At 53.2% G+C, this 14,319-nt stretch overlaps 2 protein-coding genes across 4 annotated transcripts in view; one reads left to right on the top strand and one right to left on the bottom strand.

The window, feature by feature from the left end:
- The window catches only part of SCNN1B (sodium channel epithelial 1 subunit beta), a 50,489-nt gene extending 48,095 nt beyond the window's left edge, over window positions 1-2,394 (top strand). For all 3 annotated transcript variants that reach the window (XM_060172803.1, XM_060172804.1, XM_007516565.3), the window contains exons 12-13: window positions 447-522; window positions 925-2,394. In XM_060172803.1, coding sequence (XP_060028786.1) covers window positions 447-522; window positions 925-1,317 — 469 coding nt within the window. In that variant the 3' untranslated portion in view covers window positions 1,318-2,394. The remainder of the gene's footprint in view (window positions 1-446; window positions 523-924) is intronic.
- Window positions 2,395-4,007: 1,613 nt separating this feature from the next.
- Window positions 4,008-14,319, bottom strand: part of COG7 (component of oligomeric golgi complex 7) — a 57,587-nt gene continuing 47,275 nt past the window's right edge. Inside the window, exons 13-16 of the mRNA XM_060174104.1 lie at window positions 12,720-12,803; window positions 7,760-7,874; window positions 5,859-6,002; window positions 4,008-4,451 (exon numbers count right to left, since the gene is read on the bottom strand). Of these exons, the coding sequence (XP_060030087.1) occupies window positions 4,285-4,451; window positions 5,859-6,002; window positions 7,760-7,874; window positions 12,720-12,803 (510 nt within the window). The 3' untranslated portion in view covers window positions 4,008-4,284. The remainder of the gene's footprint in view (window positions 4,452-5,858; window positions 6,003-7,759; window positions 7,875-12,719; window positions 12,804-14,319) is intronic.

The following is a 14,319-nucleotide window of genomic DNA, read 5'->3' as shown; positions in this document are numbered from 1 at the left end:
AACCAGAGCTGTCCAGGCAGAAGCTGGAAGGCATGAGAGAGCTAAGGCTTCCTGGGGATCACCAGGTATGGGGGCCAGTGGGCCACCCTTATGTACCCCAAGCTCCTTGCTGGGGCCAAAACCCAGGACTCCATGTCATCTGGGTCACCCTAGGGGTGCGAGAGAGGTGTCAGAGCTGACACTGGGGCTGCCTCAAGTCAGAGTGACATTTCAAAAGCTAATTCAGAAACAAACAGACAAAAAAGAGCCCAGGAGTGGGTGCTGAGCTGTGATGGGTGGCACCTGGGGAGGAGGGCAGGTGGGCACAGCTGGTGTGTATTTACATCTTACTCTCCTGGGAGGGTCCTAAGGGCAACTCAGGTGGGGAGAGACCCTGACTGCCGTTCTCGAGTGTGCCCCTGGGGGGTGTCGGGACGGGGCATTAGGCCTTCCTGCTGTCCCTGCAGGGAGGGAATTGTCAAACTCAACATCTACTTCCAAGAATTTAACTATCGCACCATTGAGGAGTCAGCGGCCAACAACGTGAGTCTGAGGGGGGTTGTGACTCCTCAGCCCTTCGTGGGTCGGGGGGTGAGGGGTATCCTGCCAGCCCTGCTCCACACCATGAGACCCCCTCAACATCCTGGAGGTCCCTTCATTCCTGTCTTGCACACTAGGGGTCCCCCCCCAAGCCCTGCCCTATACTCTGTGAACCCCCACAGCTTTACCCCAGACCCTGGAGGCCCCCACTCAGTCCTGCTCAGCACCCTGGGAGCCCCGAGGCTCCTGGGCCTTACCCAGGACTTAGAAAGAGCTCAAATCTTTTCTCCGAACTGCAAGACTTTATTTACCTTGGCTGCCTTCCTTGAAGCCCGGAGGCAGGAATTTGGGGCCCAGTCCCTAGCCCCTTACTAGGCTTACCCTCCCCTCCCCACCCCCCCATAGATTGTCTGGCTGCTGTCAAACCTGGGCGGCCAGTTTGGCTTCTGGATGGGGGGCTCGGTGCTGTGCCTCATCGAGTTCGGCGAGATCATCATCGACTTCCTGTGGATCACCATCATCAAGCTGGTGGCCCTGGCCAAGGCCCTGCGGCAGAAGCGCACCCAGGCCCGCTACGACAGCCCACCACCCACCGTGGCCGAGCTGGTGAAGGCCCACACCAACTTCGGCTTCCAGCCCGACGTGGCCGGCCCCGACCCCGACCCCGACCCTCACCCCGGGGCCTACCCCAGCGAGCAGACCCTGCCCATCCCGGGCACCCCGCCGCCCAAGTATGACTCCCTGCGGCTGCAGCCTCTGGACATCATCGAGTCTGACAGCGAGGGAGATGCTATCTAGACTCACCCACCTGCCCTCTAGACCCCGCCCACCTGCCCTTTGAACTTCGTTCACCTGTCCTATGGACCCCGCCCACCAGCCTCTGAGACCCCCCCAGCCCCGTCTTCAACCACAGACCTTAGAGCCCTTTCATCCTCCACATAGGCCCCTCCTATTCTGTTTAGCCCCGCCCCCACCCAACACCCAGGCCCCGCCCAACTGCCCTAGCCCCGCCCACTGGCCTTTAAGGCCCCACCCACCACCTTCTGGTCCTGGCCAGCTATCGAAGGTCACGCCCACCTGTCCACTAAACTCCGCCCACCAGCCCCTCAAGCCCACCCTTACCTAGGCCCTGTCTATTCGCCATCTAGACCCCTTCAGTCACGCAGGCCAAGAGCTCAGACCCGAGGAGCCAGGCCCATTGGCCGAGCTCCAAGACTAGAGTCCCTGTCCCCTCAAAGAGGCTAACAGCTCCTGGCCAGTCAGTCCCAGGCCATGGGCTCTGAAGGGTGCCGGTGGTGGTGGGGATGCAGGAGTGTCCTGTCCACACCACCAGCCTGACCCGCTCTTGAGCCTGAGCTGTCCCAGCCAACCGCCCCCCCACCCCCACCCTGCCAGGTTCAAGCCCCTGATCCCCACCTGCAGGGGGGGAAGTTTCACGAGCTGTGAAGCAGTGCTGCAGATGTCTCTCCCTCTTATCTCTGCCCCTTCTCAAATTCTGTCTTATCAAGTAAAACAAAGAAATCTATAACAAAAATAAATACGATCTTTATTAAAAAAATAAAATAAAAAACTTAAAGGTTCTTTTCACGTTGTCCCTGAAGCAGCAGTCTTGTGACTTCTTCCAAGCAACTCAAACTTACTTCTTAGGGGTGGGAAAGCCAGAGAGAGAGGGAAGGAGAAATACTCAAACCAAGTTAAGCAGAACGATCACAGCAGCTGACACACAGTCTCTGCTCTCCCAGGCAGCCTTTCCTGATGAGGCAGGGGAAAGGCCGTCCGCAGCTCCACACCCGTCTCCAACCCCACTAATAGCTCACATCCCTCTCAGCCAAGCCCCAAGCTGACCGTCATGGGCCAGTGTTTGCCTCTCCTCTTCTCCCTCTCTCTCTCTCTCTCTCTCTCCTTACTTACTTATTGGGTAGAGCCAGAGAAATCAAGAGGGAAGGGGAGATAGAGAGGAAGAGAGAGAGAGAGACACCTGCAGCCCTGCTTCACTGCTTGTGAAGCTTCTCTGCAGGCGGGGACCAGGGGCTTGAACCCTGGTCCTTGCACACTACAATGAGAGTGCTCTACCGGATAAGCCACTGCCTGGTCCCATGCTCTGATAGGCTGCCGGGCTAGCTTCACGGGCGGAAGACAGACGACCAGGGACTCATGGCTGAGTGGTACGCAGTTCAGTCTTTATTCATGTGGAATCTATCTCTAATCACAATCCTGTCCTTATATATCCTGAGGCAGAAGTATCAGGTCTGAAGAGGATGTACGTAGGATAGGGGGTGGGGAGAAGGAAAAAGCTTGCAAAACAGTGAGGATTAAACCAATGCCCTGGAGGCAGGGCAGTGCTTAGTTAACAGTGGTTTTGTAAATAGAATACAGTGTTAAACAGGGGGGATTAAACCAATGAAACAGAAGGGGTCTTAGAAGAATTTAGAAGCAGACCAACAAAAGGCTAAACATAGTAACGCTAAGGGCTCCCTAGAGAGGGGTCAGAGTGTGATTAGGAAACACGACGGGGGTAGAGCCAGTGTAGATAGCTGACCAGGGAAGGGGCTCCAGCTTTAGATGCCTGGAAGGCGGGTAAGCTGGCTCCCCACAGAGACCCCTGTTGAGGAAGGAGGTGCCGAGAGCCTAGAGCCACTTGGACCAGAGGCAGCAGAGCCGGCGCTGAGTGGGGCAGACATGGGGGAGGTGGCGTTTCCCAGCTTGGAGCCTGGCAAGTCTTGGTTGGTGCTGCGAGTTTTGAAGTCACACCACACTTACTCCTGACTCCAGCTCTTGTTTATTAAGTGTCCTTGTCATCATGGGCGCTGCTATCATCTGCTGTCACTAAACACTGGCTCTATTGTGTCGAGCAGTCTGTGTGGGCCTATCTTATCTCATTCTCAGGACCATTGAGAAATAGTGTGGATCCATTTCACAGGTCAATAAACTGAGGCTCGGATGGATGGCGGAGGCGAGACCCAGCCTTGTGGTCTGGAATCAGTGTGAATAACAACAGCCATCTCCTGGGAGCCCAGAGCCTCTGCAGCCAGGACCCTACACCTGGTGTTGGGGACAAGGACGTGTGGCAGGAGGGACCACCGGACTCCTCTCGCCAAGTCTGTCGTGATAATCTGGTGGTGACCAGCTAGGAAGGCAATCCATTGTTTTTGTTTGTTCATTTCTTTGTGTTGGCTTTAGTTTGCCAACAGGGTTGTCCCCGAGCTCAGTAGCCCCTGTGCTGATCTGGAACCTTCCTGCTCCCGCTAGCCAGAAGCTGCCCCAATGCCCTCAGGGTCACCACCCCTGCCAATCTTCTGAGGGGGAGAAAGACTCCCCCACCCCCCAGGGCTGACCTCTGTGCAGGCTCCCCTGCAACCTCTCTCCACTATTCTCATCCCCCAAGGGTGGGAGTGGGGGAGGTGTATGCACATGGACAGGAGACCTTCTTTGTCAGAGCATTTATTCATTGTGTTTGCAAAAGTGAGTAGTTTTAAAGAATCATCTGAAAAAATCTCTCTTTAATAAATAATAGGCGTCTAATTTACAACCCTTTAAATTATACAAATGATCCAAGTCTTTAAAATAAAGAAAAAGAAGAAAGGAAGGAAAAGAAAAGAGAGAGAGAAAGAAAGAAAAAGAAAAAGAAAAGAAAGAGAAAAAGAAAAAGAAAGAAAGAAAGAAAGAAAGAGAAAAAGAAAAAACACTCCTACCACCACCTAGCCCTGGCGGCTGGAAGGTGGGCCCCTAGTGCTCAGAGGGCGGCCCCTGGCAGCGGGTGCGGGCTCAGCCGTCAAGGCCCCGCATGGCAGCCAGCTTGGCGGTAAGGCGGCGGGGCAGACCCTTGCTGGCCTGGCGGAAGTCCCCGGGCTTGGTCTTGAGCAGCGTGGCAATGCTCTGGAGCGTGCGGGAGGGCTGCAGGCCCAGCGCGTCCATCACGTTGATCAGGTAGTCTGGGGTTAGGGCGGAGACACGTGACAGGCTCAGCCGCAGGTGCAGCCTCTCCCAAATTTCACCCGGGGCGCCCACTGGCCTGCCCTGAGTCCAGCCATTCCAACTGAATGAAGGACCTCTTCAGTCCACACTTAATAAACCTAAACTGTTAAAATATTCAGTCGTTGGGCCGCTGGGTGGTGGAACACCTGGTTGAGCACACACGTTACCATGTGCAAGGACCTGGGTTCAAGCCCCTGCTCCCCACCTGCAGGGGGAAGCTTCTCAGGCGGTGAAGCAGGGCTGTGGTTGTCCCTTTCTCTCTCTCTATCTCCCCCTCTCTAATTCCCTTTGTCCTGTCAAATTAAAAACAACACATCATTAAAAATAAGATATTGAGGGAGTTGGGCGGTAGCACAGTGTGTTAAGCGCACCTGGCTTGAAGCTCAAGGACCAGCATAAGGATCCCGCTTCAAGCCCCCGGCTCCCCACCTGCAGGGGAGTCGCTTCACAGGCAGTGAAGCAGGTCTACAGGTGTCTTTCTCTCCCCCTCTCTGACTTCCCCATCTCTCTCCATTTCTCTCTCTTATCCAACAATGACATCAATAACAGTAACAAGGGCAACAAAAGGGAATAAATATTAAAAGTAAGATATTGAGTTATTGATTATTCTTGAGTACTTCGTAAGTAAACACACACACACACACACATACACACCTGGCCCCTCAGGGAGGATGGGAAGACTTCACTGAAGCTCTACCCCAGGAGACCCCCCGCTTCCCAGCCCTGCTCCCTAGCAGACCCCACTTCCACACGGAGGAGGGAGGTGGGTGTCAGTGACAGCATCTGAGCAGCTTCCCAGCGGAACCCCCTGAGAAGCAAGGCTCCCACATCTCCCAGGTGACTCTGGGGTGCTGGTCCCCAGCCCACCCTCAGACCAGGTCAGTCAGAGGCGTCCTGAGACGGCTCAGCGTGTCCCTGAACGCTTGGAGCAACAAGGGTCTGGCATTTCTCTCCCTCTCTCTCTCTATCTCTCTCTGTCTCTGTCATACACAACTCTCCATCTCATGTGACACAGAAGCTCTAAGCAGCTCAACAGGCAGTTCCGTGACTGAGGCCCTTAAGTGTGAGTCCCCAAGCTCAACCCCTGGCATCACGGATGCCAGAGAGCCGCCCTGGTTCTCCCTATCAGTGTGGGGAGACATGAGCAACCTCGTAGGGGATGAGCCCTTCATGTGAATCTTCTGGCACTGGAGCGGATACCCTGCAGCTCATTCTGTCCCCACAGAGCACCTCACCTGCCCCAGCACACTTTCCAAGGCCTGGCTGGGCCTCAGGCTCCGGGGTGAGTGTCTGGGGCTGGGGAGTGTTTGGGCCCAGCAAGGCTCCAGCAACAGCGGTGGGGAGGAGTGGGGGGGGGGACCCACCGATGTCCGTGGCCAGCTGCTTGGTGGAGTGCGGGGTCAGCTCAGGGATCTGCAGGATGATGTCGCAGTAGGTCTGCATGGTGGCCCTGGCGATGGAGCCCAGCCAGTTGTCCGCCATGTTGTCCAGCTCAGGCAGCTCGTCCCCTGGACGGAGGGAGAAGGTGAGGGGGTCACAGGGCCTGCACAGGGCGCACCCCCCCCCCCGTGGGAGTGTTCTGTGGGGGTGGGGTGGCTGGCCTGTGACACGTGCGCAGACCAGGGAGCTTGGTTCTTGGTGAGGAACAGGGGAGGCGAGAAGGGAGCCCCACTTTGGAAGGGAGACGGTGGGGAAGCTGGAACGGTTGCTGGAACGTCCAAGTGGTCGGGACGAGTCACTCGCCTCCCGGGACAGCGCCATGACCGCTGATGGGCACACACACTGTCTGTACATGGCCATGGGGCAGGGCGAGGCCTTATACGTCGAAAATAGTGAACAGTGTTGGGGGCAAGGGGATAGGGCACAGGGGCACCCCACTCAGTATGCAACAGGGGGAGGGGGTGCTGTAGGTTCCCCGCAAGACTGGAGTAAGCAGGGGCAGGAGAGTCAGTCAGGCAGTGCTGGGTGAAGAGACGGGCAGCCATGCAGGCAAGAGAGGGGCCTGCCCACCCCCTCACCCCCAGGGCAAGGGGACAATGGCAGCAGAGACGGAGAGAAGAGGAGAAGCCAGGGCTGGAGCTCAGCTCATCAGAGCACAAAGCTTCTAGGCCTGAGGCCTCAGAAAAACCACAAGTTCAATTCCTGGCACCGCCTTATGCCAAAGCTGAGCAATGTTCTGCGCGCTCTCTCTCTCTCTTTCTCATCATAATTCATCCTTTTTTTTAATTAAAGAATTGGTGGGAAAGCAGAAAAATCCTTTTTTCTTTTAATTAAAAAGTAAAATGTCCTCAATAAAGAATTAAAAAAAAAAAAGTAAAACGTGGAGTCGGGCGGTAACGCAGCGAGTTAAGCGCACGTGGCGCAAAGCGCAAGGACCGGCGTAAGGATCCCGGTTCGAGCCCCCAGCTCCCCACCTGCAGGGGAGTCGCTTCACAGGCGGTGAAGCAGGTCTACAGGTGTCTGTCTTTCTCTCCCCGACTCTGTCTTCCCCTCCTCTCCATTTCTCTCTGCCCTATCCACCAACGATGACATCAATAACAACAACAATAATACCTACAACAATAAAAAAATTAAAATACTAAAAATAAAAAAAACAGTAAAACATGGCTCTAACCTCCCACTTCCACTTGTGGGGGGGGGGGAAGCTTCATGAGTGTTCAAGCAGGTCTGCAAGTGTCTCTCTGTCTCCTCTATTTCCCCTTCCTGTCTCAAGTTCTCTTTGTCTTATCAAATAAAAACAGAGAAAAATAAAATAAAAGGGAATTATGGCCCAGGCAGTGGCGGAGTAGATTATGGGCTGGACCCTCAAGCATGAGGACCTCGGTCTGAACCCTGATATGGCATGTGTCAGAGTGATGCTCTGGTTCTCTCTTCTTCTCTTTTTCATTGACAAATAAAAAAAAAAAAAAAAGAAGGGAACATGGAGAGACAGAAAGGGAGACATGAGAGCAACACTGAGAGAGGGGAGAAGTATTGCCAAGAATGAAGGTAATATATATAATATATTCGGAGGAAGAGAAGCAGCCTCTGATCGTACAGCCTTGGAGGGCGGGGAGGGAGAGATAACCGGGCACAAAGGGCAGGGAGATAGCTTGGCAGCAGAGGATGGGCTTGGCATGCATGAGGCCCCAGGTTTGATCCCTGGCATTGCGTGTGCTGACAAACACACAAGTGAGATCATGAGAGGAATGAACCAGAATCTAGACTCCAAAGTGCCGCCCAGTGACCGTGGTGCCCCGAGCCCCGTCCCCGTGGCCCCTCTCACCTTGCTCGGGGGGAAAAGGCAGCTTCCCGGCATGCAGCGCCAGCTCCAAGGCAGAGTCTTCCTGGGTCACAAAGGGCTCGAGATTCAGGGGGAGGGACATGATATACTGGCCAATCTGTGAGAGGAGAGGACAAGTGAATGCGTCTGCGTATGGCTAGTAGGGGGTGGGGGGCATGCAGCCTCAGGCCTGACCTTTCTCATGTGGGAGGACGTCGGTTCTGGCAACGCCTTCAAAAGAATCAGTGGGCAGCCCCGGAGGTGGTGCAGTAGTGGTTAAAGCACTGGACTCTCTCTTGGGTATGAGGTCCTTAGTTCCAGCCCTGGCATCGCACGTGCCAGAGTGATGCTCTGGTTCTCTCTCTCTCTCTCCCTCGTCTTTCCCACTAGTAAGTCAGTCAGTCTGGAGTCGGGCAGTGGTGCACCTGGTTGAGCACACGTGTTACCAGGTGCAAGAGCCTGGGTTCAGGCACGCACTCCCTACCTGCAGGGGGGGACTTTCGTGAACAGCGCAAGGACCTGCACTAGGATCTTGGTTCAAGCCCTCCCTCCCCACGTGCAGGGGTTCCACTTCACAAGCAGTGAAACAGGTCTGCAGGTAGCTCTCTTTCTCCCTCCTCTATCTCCCCATCTCCAAAAAAGATGGCCGCCAGGAACAGTGGATTCACAGTTCGGGCACCAAGCCCCAGCGATAACCCTGAAGGCAAAAAAAAAAGTTGTTTTCACTGTTCACAAACGGAATCCCAGTGAGACGCTGATTCAAATCCTGCCTTCTCGCTCCTCTAGGTAAGGTGGGCAGAAGGAAGGAAATGGATTTTATTTCCCTGCTTCTGTACTGTTTTCATACCAACTCTAGTAAACAGAGATCAACCCGGTCACAGGTGGTGGGGAATTAGTCACTAAAGAAGGATTTCGAGACACACTGGAGAGGAGTTCCTCGGAATCCGTGCTGCATGGCAAGGGGGATGACTCATGTAGTAGGGTGCTGGGCATGCGGACCTGAGGCTCTGGGTTCGATTCCCAACACTGTGTGGACCGGAGTGGTGTTCTGGCTTCCCTTATCACTCTGTGTCTGTCTCATGTGAAACTTTCTCTAATACATATAAAATAACATCGATTTAAAATAAGAAAAAATGACAGTGGGGTTAGGGAGATAGCATAGTGGTTCTGCAAAAATATCTTCATGCCTGAGGCACCAAAGGTCCCAAGTTTAAGACCCAGCACCACCAGAAGCCAGAGCTGAGCAGTGCTCTGGTAAGATCCAGGTACAAACCCCTGGTTTCCCACCTGCAGGGAGGATGCTTCACGAGCGGTGGCTCTGCAGGTGTCTCTCTTTCTCTCTTCCTTGCTATCTCCGTCTCCCCTTTTCAGTTTCGCTCTGTTCTATTCAGTAAAAGGAAAAAAAATGGCCAGCAGGAGCAGTGGATTCATAGTGCTGGCTCTCAGCCCTAGTGCTAACCCTGGAGGCAAAAAAAAAGACACTGTTTTTCATGTGTTATTCAGACACACATTACTGTCACCCTGGAGATATTTACACCTGTTTCTACGACGATTCTCAGGGCTTTGTGTTTGGAGTGTGTACACAGTCTGTTTCAAAATAAGGCTGTGGACGGAACTGGAAGTGATTATGCTCAGTGGAATGGGTGAAGATGGGAAGGTTTCACTCCATCCAAGGAATCTAGAGAACTTATAAAAAAAAAAACAGAAGCAAGCAAACTGTTCTTCTTTTTTTTTTTTAAATATTTATTTTCCTTTTTGTTGCCCTTGTTGACTCCCCTGCAGGTAGGGAGCCGGGGGCTCGAACCAGGATCCTTGTGCCGGTCCTTGCGCTTTGCGCCACGTGCGCTTAATCCGCTGCGCTACCGCCCGACTCCCAAACAAACTGTTTCTAAGACTTGTGAGAACTCTGATGGTTATCTCTGGGAGATGGGAGGGTGGGGACACAGAGCATGGGTGTGGGTGTGGTGTGGTGTGGAATGCTACACTGTCGTCTTATAATCTTGTGACAAATGAAAAATGGGAAAATAAGGCGGAATTTGTTTTTCCAGGCTACAACAACTATCTATATGGACACATACACATATTGTAAAAACGTCTCAGACTTGTTCTTGCTTAAAGTTTCTATCACCTCTGGAAGGAGGAGGAGGTCATGCTTAACTCAGAGGGTACAAAGATCACGTTTACACAGCACGTGCAGGTCGGGTCCCCAGGGGGTTAGCACGGGGTGAGGAGGGGGCTTCCTGCTCCCACACCACCCCCAGCTCCGGGACCCCCAAGTGTCTGGGCAACATGGCCACTGCCAACAGTTTCTGGAGCTGTCAGAACAGAACTGTAGGCAGTGCCTGGTGTCACAGCTCCTGTCACTGGCCCTGCTCCCGGTGTCCGTCCTCTAAGCCTTCCTTCCCTGAGGCCAGGCCACCAGGCTCCAGGGATCATCTCTCCAACTCAGAGGCAATACAGCTCTGAGGAGGGAAACAGCTGTGTGTGGGGGGGGGATACGGGGAGAGGGACAGATGGGGGGAGAGGAGAGGAGAGGGACAGATGGGAGGAGAGGAGAGGAGAGGGGAGGGGAGGGGAGGGGAGGGGAGGGGAGGGGAGGACAGGAGAGGAGTGGAGGACCTCAACAAATAAAATAAATCTTTACAAGTTCCTCAGGGGCCAGGCGGTGGCGCACCTGGTTGAGCACATATGTTAACCCCAAGACCTGGGTTCAAGCCCCTGCTCCTCACCTCCAGGTGGGAAACTTCTCGAGCGGTGAAGCAGGGCTATAGGTGTCTCTCTCTCTCTCTCTCTCCCTCTCCCTCTCTACCTCCCCATTCCTTCTTGGTTTCTCTGTCTCTAGCCAATAAAATAAAAACAAGGAAAATACACTTTCAAAGATCCTTTAGACACGACACATGAACAGAAGTCATTCGATCACCTCTCTCCTGTCCCGCCCAGAAACCTCACCCCACCCCCCAGCCCGTATCCATCTCCATTCCCACCGGCTGCTCAGACCAGCCCATCTCAGTAGTGCAGGAGGTGGGCCAAGCCCTGGAGAAGAGAAGGGACACAGATGTCACCTTGGGTCTGTTGGCCAAGATGGGCACAATGGTTGCCACCCTTGTTGTTATTTGCAAGTGGGGGCATCCTCCGGCTATCAAATGCCACAGCAGGACGGTCCTCTCTGTAGCTAGTTTAAAAGCAAGGTCACCTTTTACATGGAGACAGGCTTGAGAGTGAGAGTCTAAGAAAGGAAAATGTCTGGGGGCTGGGGTGGATAGCATAATGGTTATGCAAACAGACTCTCATGCCTGAGGCTCTAAAGTCCCAGGTTCAATCCCCTGCACCACCATAAAGCAGAGCTGGGCAGTGCTCTGGTGTTTCTCTCTCTCTCTCTCTCTCTGTGTGTGTGTGTGTGTGTGTGTGTCTGCATCTCTCTAAAAAATAAAATATAAAAATTATATAGAAAGTCTTAGAAGGAAGGAAGAAAGAAAGAAAGAAAGGAAGGAAGGAAGGAAGGAAGGAAGGAAAACGTCTGCCTCAAAATCCCTCTAGAACAGCCCAGGCATCTCCCACAGAGTGAGGGACTTGAAGCGGGTGGTTACACCTCTGTGGTATTTCTTAATGCACCAGAGTGTTAGGAGAGACAGAGAGTGGAAGGTGGGACTCCTGTTGCCCTGTTCCCCACAGTCTTTATTCTGTTCCATATATATATATATATAATTAAGATTAATACATATGTTAATAATATATAATACATCATCCCAGAGAGATGGATATATATATATCCTGTGCGACCATTTATTTCCTACTGTGAACCAGATAAGAGAGAATTCAGCACAGGGTGCTGGCACATAGTATGTGCTCATTAAAAAGTAGCTGAGAGCTCAGACCTAAAGGATGCAGAGGTTACACAGGCTCCTGCAACAAACATGGGCCCCAGACAAAATCGGTGGGGTTTAGTTAACAATATTTATATACTTTCCCCATATTTAGGAGCTACTCTCTGCCCTGATCCAGCTTTCTAGTCCTATTTCTAACTGTGACACCATCCCCCCAGACAATACCTTGGGTCCACCTGCATGTTTGCTGTCAGGCTCGGGCAAAAGCTAGTAAAGTCATGGCCCCCTTGGAATACATCTAAAATAGACCTGCTAGTTTTTTCCTAAGTGGAGACCCATATCTCATCTGCTATATTCTTGCCTTTAAGTCCCTGAGTATTAAACAATTTGTTCTGCTTTAAATCTTAATGCTTTTTCAGCCACCAGGTTCCAGATGCTACCATGATGCCAACCTGACTTCCAAGGGCAGACGACCTCACCAATGTGTCCTGGAGCCCCGCTTCCCCAGAGCCCCACTAGGGAAAGAGAGAGACAGGCTGGGAGTATGGATCAACCTGCCAACGCCCATGTTCAGCAGGGAAACAATTACAGAAGCCAGACCTTCCACCTTCTGCACCCCACAGTGATCCTGGGTCCATACTCCCCGAGGGATAAAGAATAGGAAAGCTTTCAAGGGAGGGGGATGGGATACAGAGTTCTGGTGGTGGGAATTGTGTGGAGTTGTACCCCTCTTACCCTATGGTCTTGTCAATATTTCCATTTTACAAATAAATTTAAAAAAAAGTTCCAGGGCCCTGTGGTGGTGCACTTGGTTAAGTGCACACATTACATTGTGCAAGGACCCAGGTTCAAGTCTTGGGTCCCCACCTGCATGGGGGAAACTTCACAAGTGATGAAGCAGGGCTGCAGGTGTCTCTCTGTCTCTTTCCCTCTCTATCTCCTCCTTTCCTCTCCATTTCTCTGTCTCTATACAATAATAAATACATTTCAAAAAAAAAAGTTACTGAGTCCCAATTTAGAGGTCTGTGCACGGCGGTTTTCTGAGCCGGTGGGGTCCTGACTCTTGTCCAGAAGGGCCAGAACCCACAGGCATGGGGCAGCAGGGAGGCGGGGGGTGGGGCAGAGCAGGGCTCACTCACATTGCTGATGTACTCGAGAGGCGTGAGGCTGAAGGTGGGCAGGTCGTCCGTGAGCGTTTCTCCGATGCCGGCTGTGTTCCAGCTCTGGGGGCGAAGGGAAGGAAGGAAGGGGTCAGGGTGGTGGCAGCCAACAGGCGTGGGAAAGTGCCCCCGTTTTCTGTCACCCCTGCCCAGGAACTGCATTTAATTTTCTTTTAAGGGAGATTATAGGACTGCGATTATTTGTAGGGCTTCTGGTTGTTTTTGTTTGTTTGTTGTTGTTGTCGTTGTTGTTGTTTTTCTCCAGGGTTATCGCTGGTGCTTGGTGCTCTCACTACGAATCCATAGCTCCTGGCGGCCATTTTTTCCATTATATTGGATAGAGACAGAGAGAAATTGAGCAAGGAGGGGAAGACAGAGAGGGTGAAAGATAGAGACCTGCAGACCTGCTTCACCACCTGTGAAGCGACCCCCCTGCAGGTGGGGAGCCGGGGGCTCGAACCGGGATCCTTACGCCGGTCCCTGCGCTTTGAGCCACATGCACTTAACCCACTGCGCCACCGCCCGACCCCCTTGATAATAATTTTAAAAATGAGAGAACAGTGCTTGAGGATCAGCACAGCGACCTGAGATGCACTGGGGTGGGGGGTGCAGCTGAGGAGTCAGGAGACGGTGGAGAGACAGAGAAGCTGGGCCACGGGAATGTGAGGGAGGTGCACTGACAGAAGGAACAAGACTTGGTGGAGGGTCACAGAGAGAACCAAGGAGGTGACAGTGGGGGACAGGCAGCAGCTCCTGAGTCTGGGGACAGGCAGCAGCCAGGGCTGAATCTTGGGGACAGACCAGAGTGCATGCAAGGGACAAGGGCTGGGAGCCTGGAGGGGGTCAGAAAGTGGTCAAGCGGAGGGCAGAGGGGAAGGGGGGCTGGTGTGGAAACTTCTGGAACAAATGTGAGCCGGTGGAGGTTGGGCGGGGTGGCAGGAGCAGGCAGACAAGCCGGGCCTGAAGAGGGCAACAGGGAAGTGGGGCAGCTTCCATTTCCTTTGTTCCTCGTTTCTTTAACGCGCCCCGCCAATGGGCTTTATCTCTCATCTGTCACCAGGTCAGATGGGTAAACCTCGATAATCTGTTTTGAACCAGGCAGTGAGTGTTGGTTTATAGTCTTGTAATGTAAAAGGGCGATTTACCAGCAAACACTCAAGGCAAACATTTAGTGGCCGGGGGTTTAGTTTTCAAATCCTTAAGGCCGGAGTATTTGCCTTTGTATTGTGTACTTTTGAGCTGGTCAGGGGGAGAGCCCCTCCTAACCTCCCGGTGCCTGTTCCCAGCAGCGGGGAGGCCCAAGGGAGGTGGTGTGAGATTCCAGAACCCTGTGGGCATGGAGCTCAGGAATGCAGGAGGGCCCAGGGCAGCTGGGAGCACCAGCAAGACCAAGTTAACTACAAGCAGCTAGTTTTCAGGAGAGAAAGCCAAAACTTAAATGTGGACAAAGGACAGCTACAGAGTCCAAGAAGGGGTGCCACGGGTTCAGCACAAATGTTGCCATGTACAAGGACCCAGGTTCAAGCTTCAGGTCTTCCCCTGCAGCGGGAGAAACTTCATGAGTGGTGAAGCACTGCTG

This window comes from Erinaceus europaeus, chromosome 15 (genome assembly GCF_950295315.1).
Source record: "Erinaceus europaeus chromosome 15, mEriEur2.1, whole genome shotgun sequence".
NCBI classification, from domain to species: domain Eukaryota; kingdom Metazoa; phylum Chordata; class Mammalia; order Eulipotyphla; family Erinaceidae; genus Erinaceus; species Erinaceus europaeus.
This window is presented reverse-complemented; position numbering and strand designations above follow the sequence as displayed.